Raw genomic sequence first — 16,155 nt, forward strand, 5'->3', positions numbered from 1 at the left:
GAAGCAAAATAAAGTGCATAAATCCATCATAAAAAGTACACCTAAGATGGCTGAGGGTGAGTAAATCATGGGGTAGTTTTAATTTTTGGGTGAACTATCCCTTTAAATGTCATACATAGGGACTACTGAAATGAAATGTAGTTTACACTGAAAAGTTTATTTTAAAGTGCAAAGTATTACATGTACAAAATGTGAAAAACAAAAAAACCCTGTTTTACAACACTATGTTGTAAGTTTGTCCCACTGGATAATCAAAAGTTCTACATACATTTGTGGTCTTCACGCCCACTTGAACGCTTTTGGGCCAAATCCTGGAAATACGTCATGTAAATAGTAGACAAGTATTCAAATACAAAGACCATAAGTGTGAGTATTTGGACAGGCCCAGTATATCGTGTTAAAATGCTGTTGTTTGCGGGCGGAATGGTGTAGTTACTGCATCTGCCGGCAGGTGTTGCGGTGCTCACCAGCCTCCATTAGCAGAATGACTCCAGCCAATGACGTCCCACCAGCGTCTGTATTTGCGGAAATGCTGTGTTTTAGTACAGACACAGTGGTGGGGCTTGAGCTGAGAGTGCAGCTGCTTTCAGAGCCGTAAGTCGTTTTAGCCTTTATTTACTTTCCTTATATGTCTGTGTTCCCTTCAAAAAATACCAGTTAAGAAGTGCGCAGTGCAAACTATACTAGCATGTGTACGGTTAATAGAATCGCTAGTTTTTTTGTCGAATGTGCGACCATATACCTAAACCACGCTGTCAAATAGTTCGACTACAAATTAAATAAAGTACCGCATAGTCTTCGCTTTCTTTTCATTTGAAAGGAGGACAAAATAATTCATATTTTAAACATGATCTCAAGACGTTGAAATAAAGCACATGTCGTAAATGCTAATTTTAAGGCACGACAAAAAACCGATTTCAAATGACATTTTTCAAGTGACAGTCATTAAGAGATAATATACATTATCGCAATTATCTTATACTACAGACCCGGGGTTGTTATCCTTTTTTCCCCCCACCCAGCCATGATATACAATGTTATTTCTTTCCTCTATAAAGTAAAACGTAACAAACGAAAAGTGACTAACGTTAGACATAATTCGAAAACAGGACCTTCAGCAGCACATTCGCAAGCACTAGCTAAAAACAATACACTTTATAAATTGTTTGACGTGGCAAGGACAAGAGAAGGTCCGGTTACAAAGAAAACAAATGATGAAATGCACACAACAGACTTAAAGTAGTGAAGTGTGTCAACAAGAAACGTGAGAAGAGGGGCGTATTAGTGACAAGCTATGTAAGAAGAAAAAGGAACAGCATTGCTCCGGGTGAAAAACCTGAAGAATGTGACTAACAGGTAACACTTGCCAGTAAGGAAAGTAGTGCGGTATTTTGTGCATGTGTGGGTACCTGTTTTTATATCCTGGTGGGGACTTAAACCTGAATACACACAGACTCATGGGGACTCGTGTCTCCGTGGGGACCTAAAGGGGTCATATGATGCGATTTCAAGTTTTCCTTTCTCTTTGGAGTGTTACAAGTTGATTGTGCATAGATAAGATCCCTGAAGTTGCAAAGACTAAAGTCTCAAAACCAAAGAGATATTCTTTATCAAAGTTAAGACTCTGCCACGCCCCCCTAAAACGGCTCGTTCTAACACGCCCCCACATATCTACCTCACTATGTGGAAATATTTGCATAATGCTGCCCAAATGTTCACGCAAAGAAAGAAGGCGTGGTTTCAGTAACCGCAGTTAGTGTTGATGCAGCATGTCAGGGAGACGCTGTGTGTTTCTAGGTGAAAGCAAAAGCACTTTATTTGGCCTTCCGAAAGTAGATGCATTTAGGAATCTTTAAGATTACTTACAACAGAACAGCAATGCATTTTATGGACGACCGTTTCGTGAACCTAGGAGAGGAGGTAATTCTGACTTTGCTATGACAATCTGGCGCTTCTGAATCAGCTACTGTTTTGTTATTAGTTTAAGTATTTGCTATTGACTGTTCAAATGCTGAGTTTTGCGCGCGTGTGTGTGTGAGAGAGAGAGAGAGAGACAGCGTCACATCACAGTAGAGTCAGCAGAAAAAGTTTAACATCATTCACTTCATAACTGCGACTCACACATTCACTCTGTGAAAGAGAGATGCTAGAATTGGATTCATTGCCACTCTCTGAGTCACCCTGGTCTTCACATTCAGCTATATCGGTTTTCTTTGCAAGTCTCAAATCTCCAGTACTATCACTTTTCTTTCGCTTTAAAGGTACTTTAAACAGTGTCTGTTCTGCATCCATGTCAATGCCATTACTCTCACATGTATCCTCATTAATAGAACCCGCGGGTCTATCATCGTCAAAAATCTCAGATTGACTCTGGTTAACCGCTTGCAGCTCTGCCGCAACCGGCTCAGGCTCAGCGCGCTCTGTTCCAATCTGCTCAATCTCGGTCCGATCCTCTGTGGCCTGCTCTGCCGCGGACGCCTCCGGCTCTGCACGGACTACCATGGGTTGACTTGTCGCGGGTGAAACAGTTGCGTCATCCACATTTTGTTCGATTACTGACGTTTCTTTTTTTTTTCAGGACAATCATGGACTAAATGTCCCACTTTAGAGCAACCAAAGCACTTAATTTTTCCTGTTGTTGCGAATACAACATAGTCAAAATCATCGATGCGAAATTTAAACGTGAGATCCAGCTCAGCGTCGTCTTTTACAATCATATACACAAAACGTCTAAACGAAACAACATGTTTCAGCAAAAGAGAATCACTTCCAATCGGGATCTTTTTGATTGGAGAAACCAACTTGCCGTGACGGGAGAGGGATGATCTTTAAAAAAGCATCATATGACCCCTTTAAATTGAGGTCCCCATGGGGAAACAAGCTTGTAAACAATACAGAATTAAGTTTTTTGAAAACCTTAAAATGCAGAAAGTTAGTTTCCTGTAAGGGGTAGGTTTAGGTGTAGGGTGATAGAAAATATGGTTTGTACAGTATAAAAACCATTACGCCTATGGAGAGTCCGCACAAGGATAGCAAACCAGACGTGTGTGTGTGAATATCATGTTATAATTGTGATTGTAAAAAATACATGTGTTTTGTCAACAAAGCTTCCCAGGTGCATATGAAGTTTAAGTGAATGCCAATAGTGTGAAGAGCTGTAATACAGACAAAGTGTGTTTGGAAGAAACTAAAATCTAAAGACAGAAAGATGATGTTTTGATTTATTTTACATTTTGCTCACTACGTAATTCTTATGATTCCATTTGTGTTATTTCATAGTTTTAAAACAACTTGCATGCTTTGACTCTTATATGAGCTACTGTATGATTACATTTAGTCCGTTCTTGTGGTTTTAAACAACTATTTAGGGTTTTTGCTGTTCACTTCAATAGCACTGCAGTGTGACAAATGCATGTATGTAAATACCAATAATCCATGTACTCTTTCAATTAATATGTGGCCAAGAAATTTGACAATGTCAGATTTTAAACTTAACATGTCATATCACCCTAATACCGTTTTTCTTTTTTCTTTTTGTGTTTCAGCTTTTTCATAAAAGACTTCTCACAAGTTACTTCAACTGATGTATTCCCCTCAAGTGAACAATGAATGAAAAAACAGATGAAAGAGACTTTTGGAGGAACTCTTGTCAACTTTGAGTGCTTGTTTATCTTCCAGCAGATGCTCAGATGTCTCCTGCTTGCTGTTTTCTGGATTTCACCTCAAACTAAACTTCACTCATGGGCCTCTTTCCAGCCATGTCCAAGTTCATACGGAAGGGGAAGTGTTTGTTTCTTCTACTGTTGTGTCTTTGCGTTGTAGCGTGGATAGCAACATTGTCAAATGATGACACAGTTGAGCCTGTCCAGGAGGGATCAAATCCTCCTGAAGATAAGAGTGTCGAGGGGTTTGCTAAGCTGGAGCTGGAATCAGAGATGATGCAGAGCATAGAGGAGCGTGTAGAAGAGCAGGCTGCCAAAGAGAGCTGTCCAGAGCGCTCACCCCTGCTCCGTGAGTGTTGTCTGATTTAATCTTTTTTTGTGTGTTGATCTTAATGAAATGTTATGCTTGAAGTATAGGCAATGGTCAAATTGGTTTAAATTTGTTTAGAAAGAAATGCTTTCTTCTGTAGGAATGTTTCTTCTGTATATTCCCAGAAATAAAGGGAGGAAAGCTGTCACTGGGACAATACCTTCTCAAAACATACACTTTTGTACCTTTTAGGTGCTAATATGTACCTATCAGGCACCAGTATGAACCCTTTAGGTACAAATGTGTACCTCTTGAAAAGATATTGTCCCAGTGACAGCTTTCCTACCTTTGTTTCTGAGAGTGTAAAATGCAAAAGGCAGAATGTTCCAGCCTTTTATTTATTTTGATTGATGTACCATGTTTATTTATTTTGCTATTTAATATACTCATCCTACAATAAGGAATATTAGTAGCCTAGATGAAGGTATGATCATCTACTGATGTGCAAATATGCAAATGTTTTTTTAGAAAATTGTACTCCTTCAAACATCCATATATCTATTTGATCATTAAGCTATTTAATAGTCGGTAACACTTTAGATTAGGGAACACTATGTGTTTTCCCTCAATATACTCCTAATTCGCTGCTTATTGACAAAGTAAGGTAGTTGTTTAGGTACTGGGTAGAGTTAAGGGATCTAAAATATGGTCATGCAGAATAAGGCATTAATATGTGCTTTATAAGTAGGAATAATCAGCCAATATGCTAGTAATATGCATGCTAATGAAGCAACTAGCTAACAGTGAATAGTGTTGCCTAATCTAAAGCGTTACCTAACAATCTACTATAGTTGCTCTTAATTCCAGCATATAACAAAATGTACCATAAAGTATTGAAAAATGAAGAAAAATAGAAATGTGGAAATGTGTGGTGATAGCATAAACATACAATATAAAAATAGACATCACACGGGGCAAAACCTTTTAGAACTGAAGCATTTGAAACAGCTCACCATTTTTCAGCAGGCAATAAGTTCACAAATGACTTGGAGTCGTGACCTCTATATGATTTTCATTTACAATGCTTGGTATTAAAATTTGGGTTAATGTCACTTTTGGGTGAACTTTTTTTTTTTTTTTTTTATATATTTTCAAAACTTTTAAACCTTTTTTTTTTTTTTTGATATATTTTAGAAACTTTTAAACCTAACAATAACATTTAAAACATGTCTTTGCAAAATGAGCGGATAATACTGGATAAAGATCTGAACCATGAAACTGCAACACAGAGAAACGTGGGAATCTCACAACCACCTCAATGTGAATGTCAATGTTTACACATCACTGTTTTTTTCCTTCCACAGCTGCTTGCTAATTCGGGCTTGTTTCCAAAGATGGGGCCCTGTAATTAATGTGGGCCCCAGCTGGTGCTGTATTTAAGGACTGCACCTGGTCCGTGGGCCTTTCACTTACTTGTGGGCCTGTGTACATGTGTGTTTATTTATTTCTGACTGTTCTTCTCCACAGGAGGCGCTTTCAAGCTGTCATTTGATCCCTCGCTGAAGATAGGGCAGGTAGAGAGTGAAAACGGAGAGGTCGTGGAGGGTCAATATAACCCCTCCGACTGTACGGCCAGGCAGAGTGTGGCCATCCTTATCCCTCACAGAAACAGAGAAAAGCACCTGCTCTACCTCCTGTACCACCTTCACCCGTTCTTACAGAGGCAGCAGCTTCACTACGCCATCTATGTCATTCACCAGGTGGGCAAGACTCCCATTAGCCCTGGCAGGAGTTTTTGCAGTCGTATAATCCTTGTTGCTAGAATTTGGTGCCATTTTTAGAGGGTCCAGTCTTCATTTTTTTATGTTAGTAAGGGTTTCTTGGACCACAAACATAATTTAGTTTTTTATGAGCATTTCCTAGTTTCTATCTGACGTTAAAAAAGGACTTTTATTGCTTCTATACCTTTAAGACTTAAACATAAATGCCCTCTTCATATGTGAAATGCATAGCAGTGTTTGCTTATGACTTTGCTCCTGGTTCCATTATAGTTTGCATTGCCTTTCCTTAAATAACAGCCTGTTTGCAAAGCCTATAATACATTGTTACACATTCACCAAACAGTCTATTCTGCAAAAACTGGTAAGACCAAACTGAAATGACTGCAAATATTAAACTCTGATCCCTAACATTGAGTTCATTTGGAAGGACACACTTTTTGTTCTTTAGTTATATAAAAACAATTTGAAAGAGAGAATTGTTGTCTTCAACAATAGTATATTATTTCCTTCTCATTATTACAGTGACAGAGCAAGCCAAGTTTCTGACTACTGAATTACCATTTTTGATAAGTAAATGTGGGCGATTATGAGTCTTTTGGACTGTAGAGTAAGTGTTCAGTATTTCTCAATTGTTTTCATTTTACAATTAACTATAAAACAAAAATCAACAACATTTTTCCTATGACACCTTCAACAACACAGTGGAGAAAAGTGCCACCAGCTGATGTTGGTCAAATGAATATTTTAAGTTGTACAATTTTCATTTTGAGGAAATGTACGGTTAGGTAAAGTAAAAATGGTGGGCTCAAGGTGTTATGAAAGATATGCATGCTTTTCTTTTCATGTTATGAAGGTGTTCCCATTTAAGCTTTGCCAGTTCTGCCAGTTGTTCTGTCGGTAAAAACTGTTAAGGTCAGATTCAGATCTTATAATAACAGTTATTTTCTTTTTTAAGAAAATAAACATTACAAAAACCATCAAATAACATCTCTCCAGCTCTTCATGTCACAGTAACGCCTATACACTTAAAAAATTATTTGTTCTTTTTTGATCTTTGAAGTCATGAAATGAGTGTTGGAAAAGACCTGGTGATCTACAGGAACTCACAGCATAGAAGATTTGCAAGCCTTTACTGTGTGTGTATAATATATGTGTCTGTTTTTCTTGTAGGCTGGAGATGCTACATTTAACAGGGCAAAGTTATTAAATGTTGGCTACCTCGAGGCTCTGAAAGACCAGAGCTGGGACTGTTTCATCTTCCATGATGTTGATCTAGTTCCTGAGAATGACCAAAATTTATACATGTGTGAGGATCAACCTAAGCACTTGGTAGTGGGGAGAAATTCCACTGGGTACAAGTGAGTAATGCAGTCTTCTTCATTGAACAAACACATTCTTATCCAGGGCAAATTACAATACATTCTTGGAACAGACAACATCCGGGTTAGACGTGCAACACGTAAATCAATACAAGCAGTACTGTTTCTCTCTAAAATACTAAAGCAACAGAAGTGCTGGGAGTAACTAAAAGCAGTGACACTACTAGTTTAACTAAATTTTTCAGTAGTCTGATTTAGTGGTTCAGATGTTTTGCGTTTTAAATAAAGCCTGTGCCCATCATACATGGGTTTCTTTTAAATCTGTCAACTCAACTAGCGTTGACTCATCCAGACTGTATATCGGGGCCAAATCTGGGCAAAAGTGATGTAGTAATTAGATAATAATTATAATAGTATTATCAGTGATTGCATTCTTTCAAAATATTAAAGTGCAAAGCCAGTAAATTAATGTACTTATTTAAAGGGGTCATATGATGCGATTTTAATTTTTCCTTTCTCTTTGAAGTGTTACAAGCTCTTGGTGCATAAAGAAGATCTGTAAAGTTGCAAAGACTAAAGTCTCAAATCCAAAGAGATATTCTTTATAAAAGTTAAGAGTCAACCATGCCTACCTAAAACGGCTCGTTCTAACACGCCCCCACATGCAACAAATGCCTCGTTTATAATGGGTTTTAATTAGGGCTGCACGATAAATCGCATGCGATATTTAACGCGCATCTTATCAGTAAAGCCGGTTCTGTAATCAGCGGTAATTCTCCATCACCTGCGGGCTTTCACATTGAGCAGCATTAACTACACAGAGCCGTTGTTCACTGACGAGTTGCGCAAAACCACGTTCATATTCGCGCGATTTTTTGCGCAGCTCGTCAAAACACATTTCATTACACCAAATACACAAAATAATGTTCTTTGTGATTGTAATAGTCATATGACCCCTTTAAATATATTTTACTGGTGAAATCAATTTTTGTATACATTTTGCGACAATTCTTTATATATTTTGCTTTAGTCTGCAAGTAGGAGCTGCATGCATTTCAAGACTACTTTACTAAATGTTACTTCTGAACTTACAAACTTACAAAAATTCCACATCACAGTGGTGTAAGTTTTGAAAATATTTTTGTTTATGTCCAAAGTAATTTGATACAGTTTTCTGCCATTACAAACTGCACATATTCTAATTGTGAATAACTGTTGCACACAGTTTTTAAGGTAGTTTGCAGGCGGGTTGTATCAAGCATTATGGAGATGGTCTTCTCCTATATGCAGCAGTTTTTGTTCTGCATGTAAAACTTAAATCCTAAAATTATTTAAGTAGCTTGTTCCTGGCATTCTACAGTTTTAGTAGTTTTAGAGCTTCTCCATTTTCCATTGCCATTCAGCTAAACGGAATATGACATACCCAAAGTAATTTCTTGAATTTATTTAGTAAAATTATATACTATAGCTCTTTTTAAATAATTGTTAAAGACATTTGTCACCTTTTGACCAGACTCAGATACAAAGGTTACTTTGGAGGAGTTTCGGCCATGACAAAGGATCAGTTTCACAAGGTGAATGGCTTTCCAAACTCCTACTGGGGCTGGGGTGGAGAGGACGACGACCTGAGAATAAGGTAAGAGAAACTTAGGCCGATATGGTTTAGGATGTGCACAAGTACCTGTAGGTGACTTACACAAAATGGCTAATCTTTAAAACATTAAAAAAGGACATAATATATGTAATACGAAGGGGCATGTGTTTTTTTTTTTAGTGAAGAGAGATTTCAATTTCTGATGTAGTATCGTCCATGTTAGAACATTGCTGTCTTCTCATTGTTAAGGATTTTAACAGAACCATCTTTTTCAGGGTGACACTGCAGAAAATGTCAATAATCCGTCCATCCCCGGAAGTGGCACGCTACACCATGGTCTTTCACAAGAGGGACAGCGGCAATCAAATCAATAAAGATAGGTCAGTTTAAGTGTGAATGATAAATATATATTGTAGTACTAGTGTTATTCTGGTCTTCTGAGAAATCATAACTAAAGTGAGGAACAATTTTGAGAGCATGCATTGTTAAATCACAATTAATTTAAGGAAATGAGCTTAATACATCCAGTGATAATGACAACGATAATGACAACTTCTTAGTATTTAGCATCATACTAAAAAATATGGGTTAGATGAATACAGTAAAAAAATCTAATTCTGAATAATTGAATCACGAGTTTTAAGATGATGGTTTGCCCCATAAAAATTTAGAGTAGCGCCATAAACTTAATCCTGCATGTCACACAGTTCTCTGTGCCGTCTGTTGTATACCAGCAGTTATATAACACAAAGGTCATTCCAAAATTAATGTTTAATGGAAAAATGGTGAAGATCAGTGGACAGGCAGTCTATTAATTAAGTGATCAGATGTTTCCTCACAAAAGTCAGTTCACTTGTTTGGAAGCCTTTCCTCCATTGACCTGCATTAAAAAGATCCAGCCCGTTTTCAATTATTCAAAGTCCAATAATGAAAATCATGCCCCAAAACAGGGTGCTTTTGGCATCTGTGATATGCCGAAATATTGGATATGCAGCATTTCACGGATGCCTAGGTAGTGACAGTGGGTTGAAAATTGAAAAATACAAATTTGAAAAAAAAAAATTGACCCTTGGTTTGATTGCTTATATTGTCCTCATTTGTAAGTCACTTTGGATAAATATATCTGCGAAATGATTAAATGTAAATGAAAATTGGCCTCTTGTCTTCAATGAAGTGTGCTAGAGCAGATAGCAATGGCATTCAAAGTGAATTTATGAATCATAACCTGCCAAATTGACTATTGAGTTATAATAGCGTTACTCATTGAGTGATTAGGAAGTTAGCTTACAGTGCCATCTTTCTTAATTTTCAGATTTTTAACTGACATATTGATATTATCAAACCAATTTTTGTACATTTTTCAAACAGAATGAAACAAAACATGACTGAATTCATAAATTCTATTGCTAATACTATTCTATTGATGCTTGTGGTGTTGTTTTCCCACCGAATGCTCTATCATTTCCTAGAAGACTTTCCAGGTGTAAATACCGAACTGTGGTTAACTTTGGTTAAAGAACAATACAAAAGAAGCAGAAAAGTGATATAGAAAAAGCATTTACATTAAAACACCAAAATCTTGTTTACAAAAGGTTTACATGTATAAAAACATGCAAATTTGATAGTACTACTCATGGTCTACTAAGGATTGCACCATTCACAAAGCAAAAAGCACATAATTTTTTTGTGAGACTATTTTAAAAAGTGGTTTACACTACATGTAAAAAAAAAAAAGCAATCTGCACATCACTAAGTATCACTAAGTCACATGTTCTCTGTCATCAAATCTTTCTACCATGTATATTGTGGTTTACAGTGTTTTTTCCCCCTGGCATAAGATCTTTTTTTCTTGATTTGCATATTATTTTATAAAGATTTTTATAATATATAATTACACTTTTTTTATTTTTTTATAGAAAACTATCTTGAGTGCAGTCTTGTGAGTGCATACCATTCAAATGAAAACGGAACAATTTAGTGTTTTACATTTAATGTGTAAAACGTTTTTGTGACATCACATGTTTGAATAAATCCGTTTAAGTTCACTTAGTCAGTAACAGATTAGATTTATCACAAAATCTTATCATCATCGCTAGTTTGGCTTACTAACTGGTATGTGGATGGTGATTGAGATGTGCTGTTGTGCAGTTTGAATCTCTTTCGTCTTCATCTCAACGTTAGGAAATAATGGTTGAAGCTTATGTGCCTAATCACATCAGTAGAACATTATTTGTTTGTTCAGTGAGTTTCACCGTGGATTAATTTGTAAACCAGTCGTTGTGCATGATTGGACCCAACATTAATGGCACAACACGTAAGCAAGTTGTGACACTACTGTTTTGATGCAGCCAGTTTTGTTTCAATCTCATTGAGTTAAAAGCATCAGAGGTTCCCACAAATGCACATTAAAATGAAGATATTATACATGGATTTATATCTCACCATACATTCCACAATTACATCTCATGACAGGTATTAATTAATGAAATGAAATAAATGCACAGCTGTTTGCATTTGTACTCTGCATCAAAAATATATATGAATACGCTGTTGCTTCTCCAGCTTTTATGTCAAGGAGTTGTAAAGACTGGTTACTCTCATGGTATGTATGAATCACGTTTCTGTCAGAGACTCAGTGGCATATAAATGAGAATTTATGTTATGCAGAAACTCTCACAGAGCAGAAAAAAAACATGAACACATTTCTCACGTAATATATGTGATCTCACAGTTTGAAGTGTCTGTCAGAGGAAATTAACAAATGTCATGAATAATGAAGAGAAGTTTGTTCTTATAGAATGAGCACATGCATTCTTATGAATAATTATGAGACACAGAGAGGAGTCATCGATATACTGTAGGTGTGAGGAAATGTTGCATTCTGTGACATTGACACAATGAGGATTTTAAATAGGGAAGCTCAAAATTAACCAGTTTTCTCCTCAAATAAATTTGACACATGCTAGCGTTATCTTCTGTGATGTACAACACAAACACCTCTCTGAAAATGTAGTTAAGCGTTTCAGAGGTTTTCTTTTAGTTTGTCATAATCCAGACTTTTTAAAACAGATCCTCATGTGCAATAGTGTGGGCATTGATGCTTAATTCCAAAGTATATATGTAAAGATGTTACTCCATTATAACAGTCGGCAATTCTATTCTTAAGTGTTAAAGGGGAATTAACTCCAAAACTGAGTGTTTTGAGTTAGACTTCACTGTAAACGCCCACGGCTATGATTGGCTAACATCTGTGCATATGAAATAAGGGTAACACTTTATTTTAAGGGTCAGTTCTTACTATTAAATAGTTGCTTATTAGCATGCATATTACTAGCATACTGGCTGTTTATAGGTACTTATAAAGCACATATGAATGCCTTATTTTTCATTACCATATTTTAGATCCTTTAATCCTATCCCACACCTAAATTTAACAACTACCTCACTAACTATTGATGAGCAGCAAATTATGAGTTTATTAAGGGAAAACTCTGAAATAATAGTGAATATGTGTTCCTTATTCTAAAGTGTTACCGAAATAAGTATTACATTTGGAGCCCTCTCGAAAACTTGCTACGTTTTTACTATTACAGCTGTTTAGATTAACTAATCGTGAAAAGTGTTGATTCGCGTTTATGAAATTGTGTGGTTTGCGTGGCACCTAAATACCTTTGGGAAGGTGGTGTTATTTTTAGTCCAGCTATGCTGTATTGATTTCTCCTTCTCATCTCACTAACGCTTCAGTGGACAGGGCAAAGACACAATGGTGCAAAAGTAGGCATTGATCTGATTCTGCAAAGGCAGGCTCATCATAATGTCACAAAATTAGTGTTGTCAAACAATTAATTGCGATTTATGCATCCAAAATAAAAGATTTTGTTTACATAATATATGTGTGTGTGCTGTGTTTATTTATTCTGTATCTATAATTACACATACATGCATGTATATATTTAAGAAAAATGTTGTTTATATTTTAAATATTTATATATAATATAAATTATATGAATATAAATATATACATGTAAATATATGTAAATATATGTAAATATTTTCAAAATATATATTGTATGTGTGTGTATTTGTATATACATAATAAATATACACAGTACACGCACATATATTATGTAAACAAAAACTTTTATTTTGTATGCGATTAATAAGCAATTAATGGTTTGACAGCACTAGACGAAATCTGCCATTTTCTGTACTTGGTATCAATAAAAGCTGTTTTTGGACTAACGTGGAAGGTTTGAGCTCTGAAACGTACAGGGCTGAGTTTCCCAAAAGCACCGTAAGCTTAAGTACATCGAAGACCCATTGAAACCAATGGAGCTACGATCAACTTATGCTTACGATGCTTTTGGGAAACGCAGCCCAGGATGCTTTTATAGTACAATGACCTTTTATGGTATAAAGGACATGTCAAAAGATCAAGGAAAATTTGATTTCTCAATTCATGACCCTTTTAAAAATGCAGGAATATGATAATGTTGTACTTAACATGTCAATGTTTATTTTCAGTGTGGCGTCTGATGCTTAGTTTTCACTTTGCCCAACACAGGATGCAATTGCTACGCCGTACTCATCAGGCATGGAAGACTGATGGTTTGAACTCCTGTTCCTACAAGATTCTGTCTGTCCACAGAGCACCACTCTTCATCAACATCACCGCGGACATTGGCCGGCCGGAGCATGCTCATTGAGCCGGGTTTTTGGACACTGAAATTCGAGAGACACTTAGCATTAAAAACCTCAAAACATTCACCAGTGCCTGGCAGATCCAGTACTAGGTGTACAGGTTGCACTATGGATCTGTCCAACTTTACTCTTTATGGCCCTGCAAGATAATAAGGCCAGAATTCTGATCAAACACTACTTTAAGTATTACAATAATCAAGTAGAATTTAATTAGTCTGATCATGTAAACCTTTCAGGGTTGAAATGAAAACAAATTCAATATTCATTACCTCCAGTTATGAAGTTATGGGTTTATATAATGTATTCTGTATGACTTGTATTCGTTAAGGTCGTTACAGAATATGGCACAACATCTGGGAGTAATGGAACACAAAAGAGCTGCACCTGATAGGTCAATAGGTATACATGATGTAGACTTAACATTTGTACTTTATACAGGCAGAGGAGGTTTACTTGAGTCTTTAAAGCAAGTCTGCATGTTCTGTGATGATGATTCCAGCTGGACATGCTTCTAATATATGTCTGGTGGAAAATTGTAGATACTGTAGTAGGTGTTTGGGTCCAATGATTTGGTTTAATCAGTTCAGTTTCATTTCACTGAAATGTAGCTGTAGATGGGTTATGTTACATTTTTACATTGTTCAGACAGAATGGCTGTTCACTCATAAAGCTGGGTGGTGTTGGCTTTTTTCAGAGAGCCGAGAAAAGAGACTTTTGTTTACTTAGGATAATATCATCTTATTGTCGTGATCCTTTCCATTTTTAAAAGCTTACATATTGTGTCACAATCAGAATTTGTCAGAATTTAAAATGATCCATAAAATAAAGTACATTACAGACTGGAGTCTGCTTCAGTTTTTAAACTCTTAGTACAATTCATATAGAAGCTTTTCAGAAACAAAGTTTGACTAGAAATTGATCTTGACAAGTTGCATTTCAACACAACATGGCCATCTCATCAAACCTGCTAATTGTTGAGTATGAGAATATAACTATAAGAGCTTTTTTTTTCCTACAACAAAACAAAAAAAAAAATGTATAGTGCACGAGGATCTATTAAGTGACATTTTCTATGGATCCCAGAAAAAAAGCTTCTTTCCTCGGTTTTTCTTCAGACTTTTAAAAAATGATTTGGGTGTTGTAACTGTGAACATTTTATGTATTTTATACTGTGCAGAAATAATGGACAAAAGTTTGTGAATATTAATGAGAACTTTGCATGAATAGGGTACACATTAGTATCCCATTAGTTTTTGTAAAGCAATCAAAGGGCAGAAATCCCATGTTCTGTGGAATAGAAACTATCAGACAAAAACTGCTATCTTCCATAAAATTACCACAGGAGATGTATTTACATAAAAACACCGAATAGCTCTATCTGAGCCAGCTCCCTTGAAATTGTGATTTAAAAAAAGAAAACTATATTATATGTAGTTTGACATCTTGAGGTTTTTGGTGAAGCACTCCATTTTGATGAATCTGTGTTGAAAAAGAAACTTTTGCAAGAGGTTTTGTACCCTTTTCATGGAAAGTGCCTATACCACTGATACAGTGCTGAACCTGTGTGTGTCAGCTATTGAGAAAAGCCAGTTTACTAATGTTAATACTGCAATACAGAATGACATTAAACATAGATAGCTTTTTTTTTTCAAAAATGTTGCATAGATTTTGGCTGTATGATCTAAGCATATTTACTAGTCACTACAGGCAATAGTTTTGTGGATGTCCATGATTTAAATAATTGATCTTAAATTGAAAGTATCTGTATCTCAAAGTAATGTAATGCTTTTTACATTATTAAATTATCTCAAAGTAATGGGTGTGAAGGCTGGTCCGATCACTTAGAAGAGCTTCTGTAGTGCAGTGTTTTGCTCTGGACAATGTTCTGCTGGGAATCCTTGAGTCCTGCCATTCATGTGGATGTTACTTTGACATGTACCACCTACCTAAAATATTTGCTGAAAACGTACACCCTTCACGGCAACAGTGTTCTCTGATGGCAGTGGCCTCTTTCAGCTGGATGAAGTACCACACTGCAAAAATAGTTCAGAAATGGTTTGAGGAACATGACAAGTTCATTTTCCCAAATCTCAATCCAATTGAGTATCTATGGGATGTGCTGGACCAACAAATCCGATCCATGGAGGCCTCACCTCACAACTTGAATGACTTGAAGGATCTGCTGCTCATGTCTTTGTGCCAGATACCACAGGACACAATCAGAGGGCTTGTGGAGTATATGCCTTGACGCATCATAGCTGTTTTGGCAGCACTCTTCGCAAGTTAAATATCAAATTACACCTTATTGACTAAATTATATACTGTACATTAATTTTTGCATTGTTTGGAAACTTGATCAAATTTTTGTGAAGCTACTGCATCGTGGAGCAAACTGTGTTGCCTCATTTTCCAACTGACTAGTGAAATACCTGTAACATTTCAAACAGAGCTGTGCCAAGAACACAGAGACCATTGAAAAGCCCAAAGCCCGGGCAAAAAAGAACTCATTTCTTGAGATTCAAAACAACATTGTGAGTCAGATAATATAAACGAGAGCTGATGGTCTGGAGGAAATTGTCAAGAATAACACTGTCAGTATTATTTACATTTTTAAATTGCTCACCAGACTTTGCCTTAAAAATCTGATATAAAAGTTGTGAAAACACGAGAAACAAATGAAAGGTAAAGGAATTAGAAGATAAACGTAACCAGGCCAGATTGGCAATGGATGTAGACATTGTTCATCATTTAGGACCAGAGGAACCAAATTGAGGCGCCAGAATGACAA

The 16,155-nt window shown here is 36.3% G+C and overlaps 1 protein-coding gene across 3 annotated transcripts; it reads left to right on the plus strand.

The window, feature by feature from the left end:
- The first annotated feature begins 522 nt into the window (after nucleotides 1–522).
- Nucleotides 523–15,301, plus strand: LOC107662077 (beta-1,4-galactosyltransferase 4-like). 3 transcript variants are annotated; one of them, XM_016451952.1, is made up of 7 exons: nucleotides 523–594; nucleotides 3,546–4,011; nucleotides 5,500–5,732; nucleotides 6,924–7,111; nucleotides 8,586–8,708; nucleotides 8,942–9,046; nucleotides 13,231–15,301. In XM_016451952.1, the coding sequence occupies exons 2-7, from the start codon at nucleotides 3,741–3,743 to the stop codon at nucleotides 13,370–13,372; spliced, it is 1,062 nt and encodes a 353-aa protein (XP_016307438.1). In that variant the 5' UTR covers nucleotides 523–594; nucleotides 3,546–3,740; the 3' UTR covers nucleotides 13,373–15,301. The 3 variants fall into 3 exon arrangements, with proteins under 3 accessions (XP_016307438.1, XP_016307441.1, XP_016307440.1); XM_016451955.1 differs by having other exon boundaries at nucleotides 532–594; nucleotides 3,682–4,011; XM_016451954.1 differs by lacking the exon at nucleotides 523–594 and adding an exon at nucleotides 1,318–1,356.
- The last annotated feature ends 854 nt before the right edge of the window (nucleotides 15,302–16,155 follow it).

The sequence above is a fragment of the Sinocyclocheilus anshuiensis genome, unplaced genomic scaffold (assembly GCF_001515605.1).
Source record: "Sinocyclocheilus anshuiensis isolate Anshui unplaced genomic scaffold, SAMN03320099.WGS_v1.1 scaffold431, whole genome shotgun sequence".
In the NCBI taxonomy this organism is placed as follows: Eukaryota; Metazoa; Chordata; class Actinopteri; order Cypriniformes; family Cyprinidae; genus Sinocyclocheilus; species Sinocyclocheilus anshuiensis.

Excerpts from the sequence above, each read along its gene's own strand:
- LOC107662077 (XM_016451952.1), top strand. The coding sequence starts at position 3,741 with ATGGGCCTCTTTCCAGCCATGTCCAAGTTCATACGGAAGGGGAAGTGT. Across the intron at positions 4,012-5,499 it reads AGAGCGCTCACCCCTGCTCC|GAGGCGCTTTCAAGCTGTCA; the intron begins GTGAGTGTTGTC and ends TCTTCTCCACAG. Across the intron at positions 9,047-13,230 it reads AATCAAATCAATAAAGATAG|GATGCAATTGCTACGCCGTA; the intron begins GTCAGTTTAAGT and ends TGCCCAACACAG.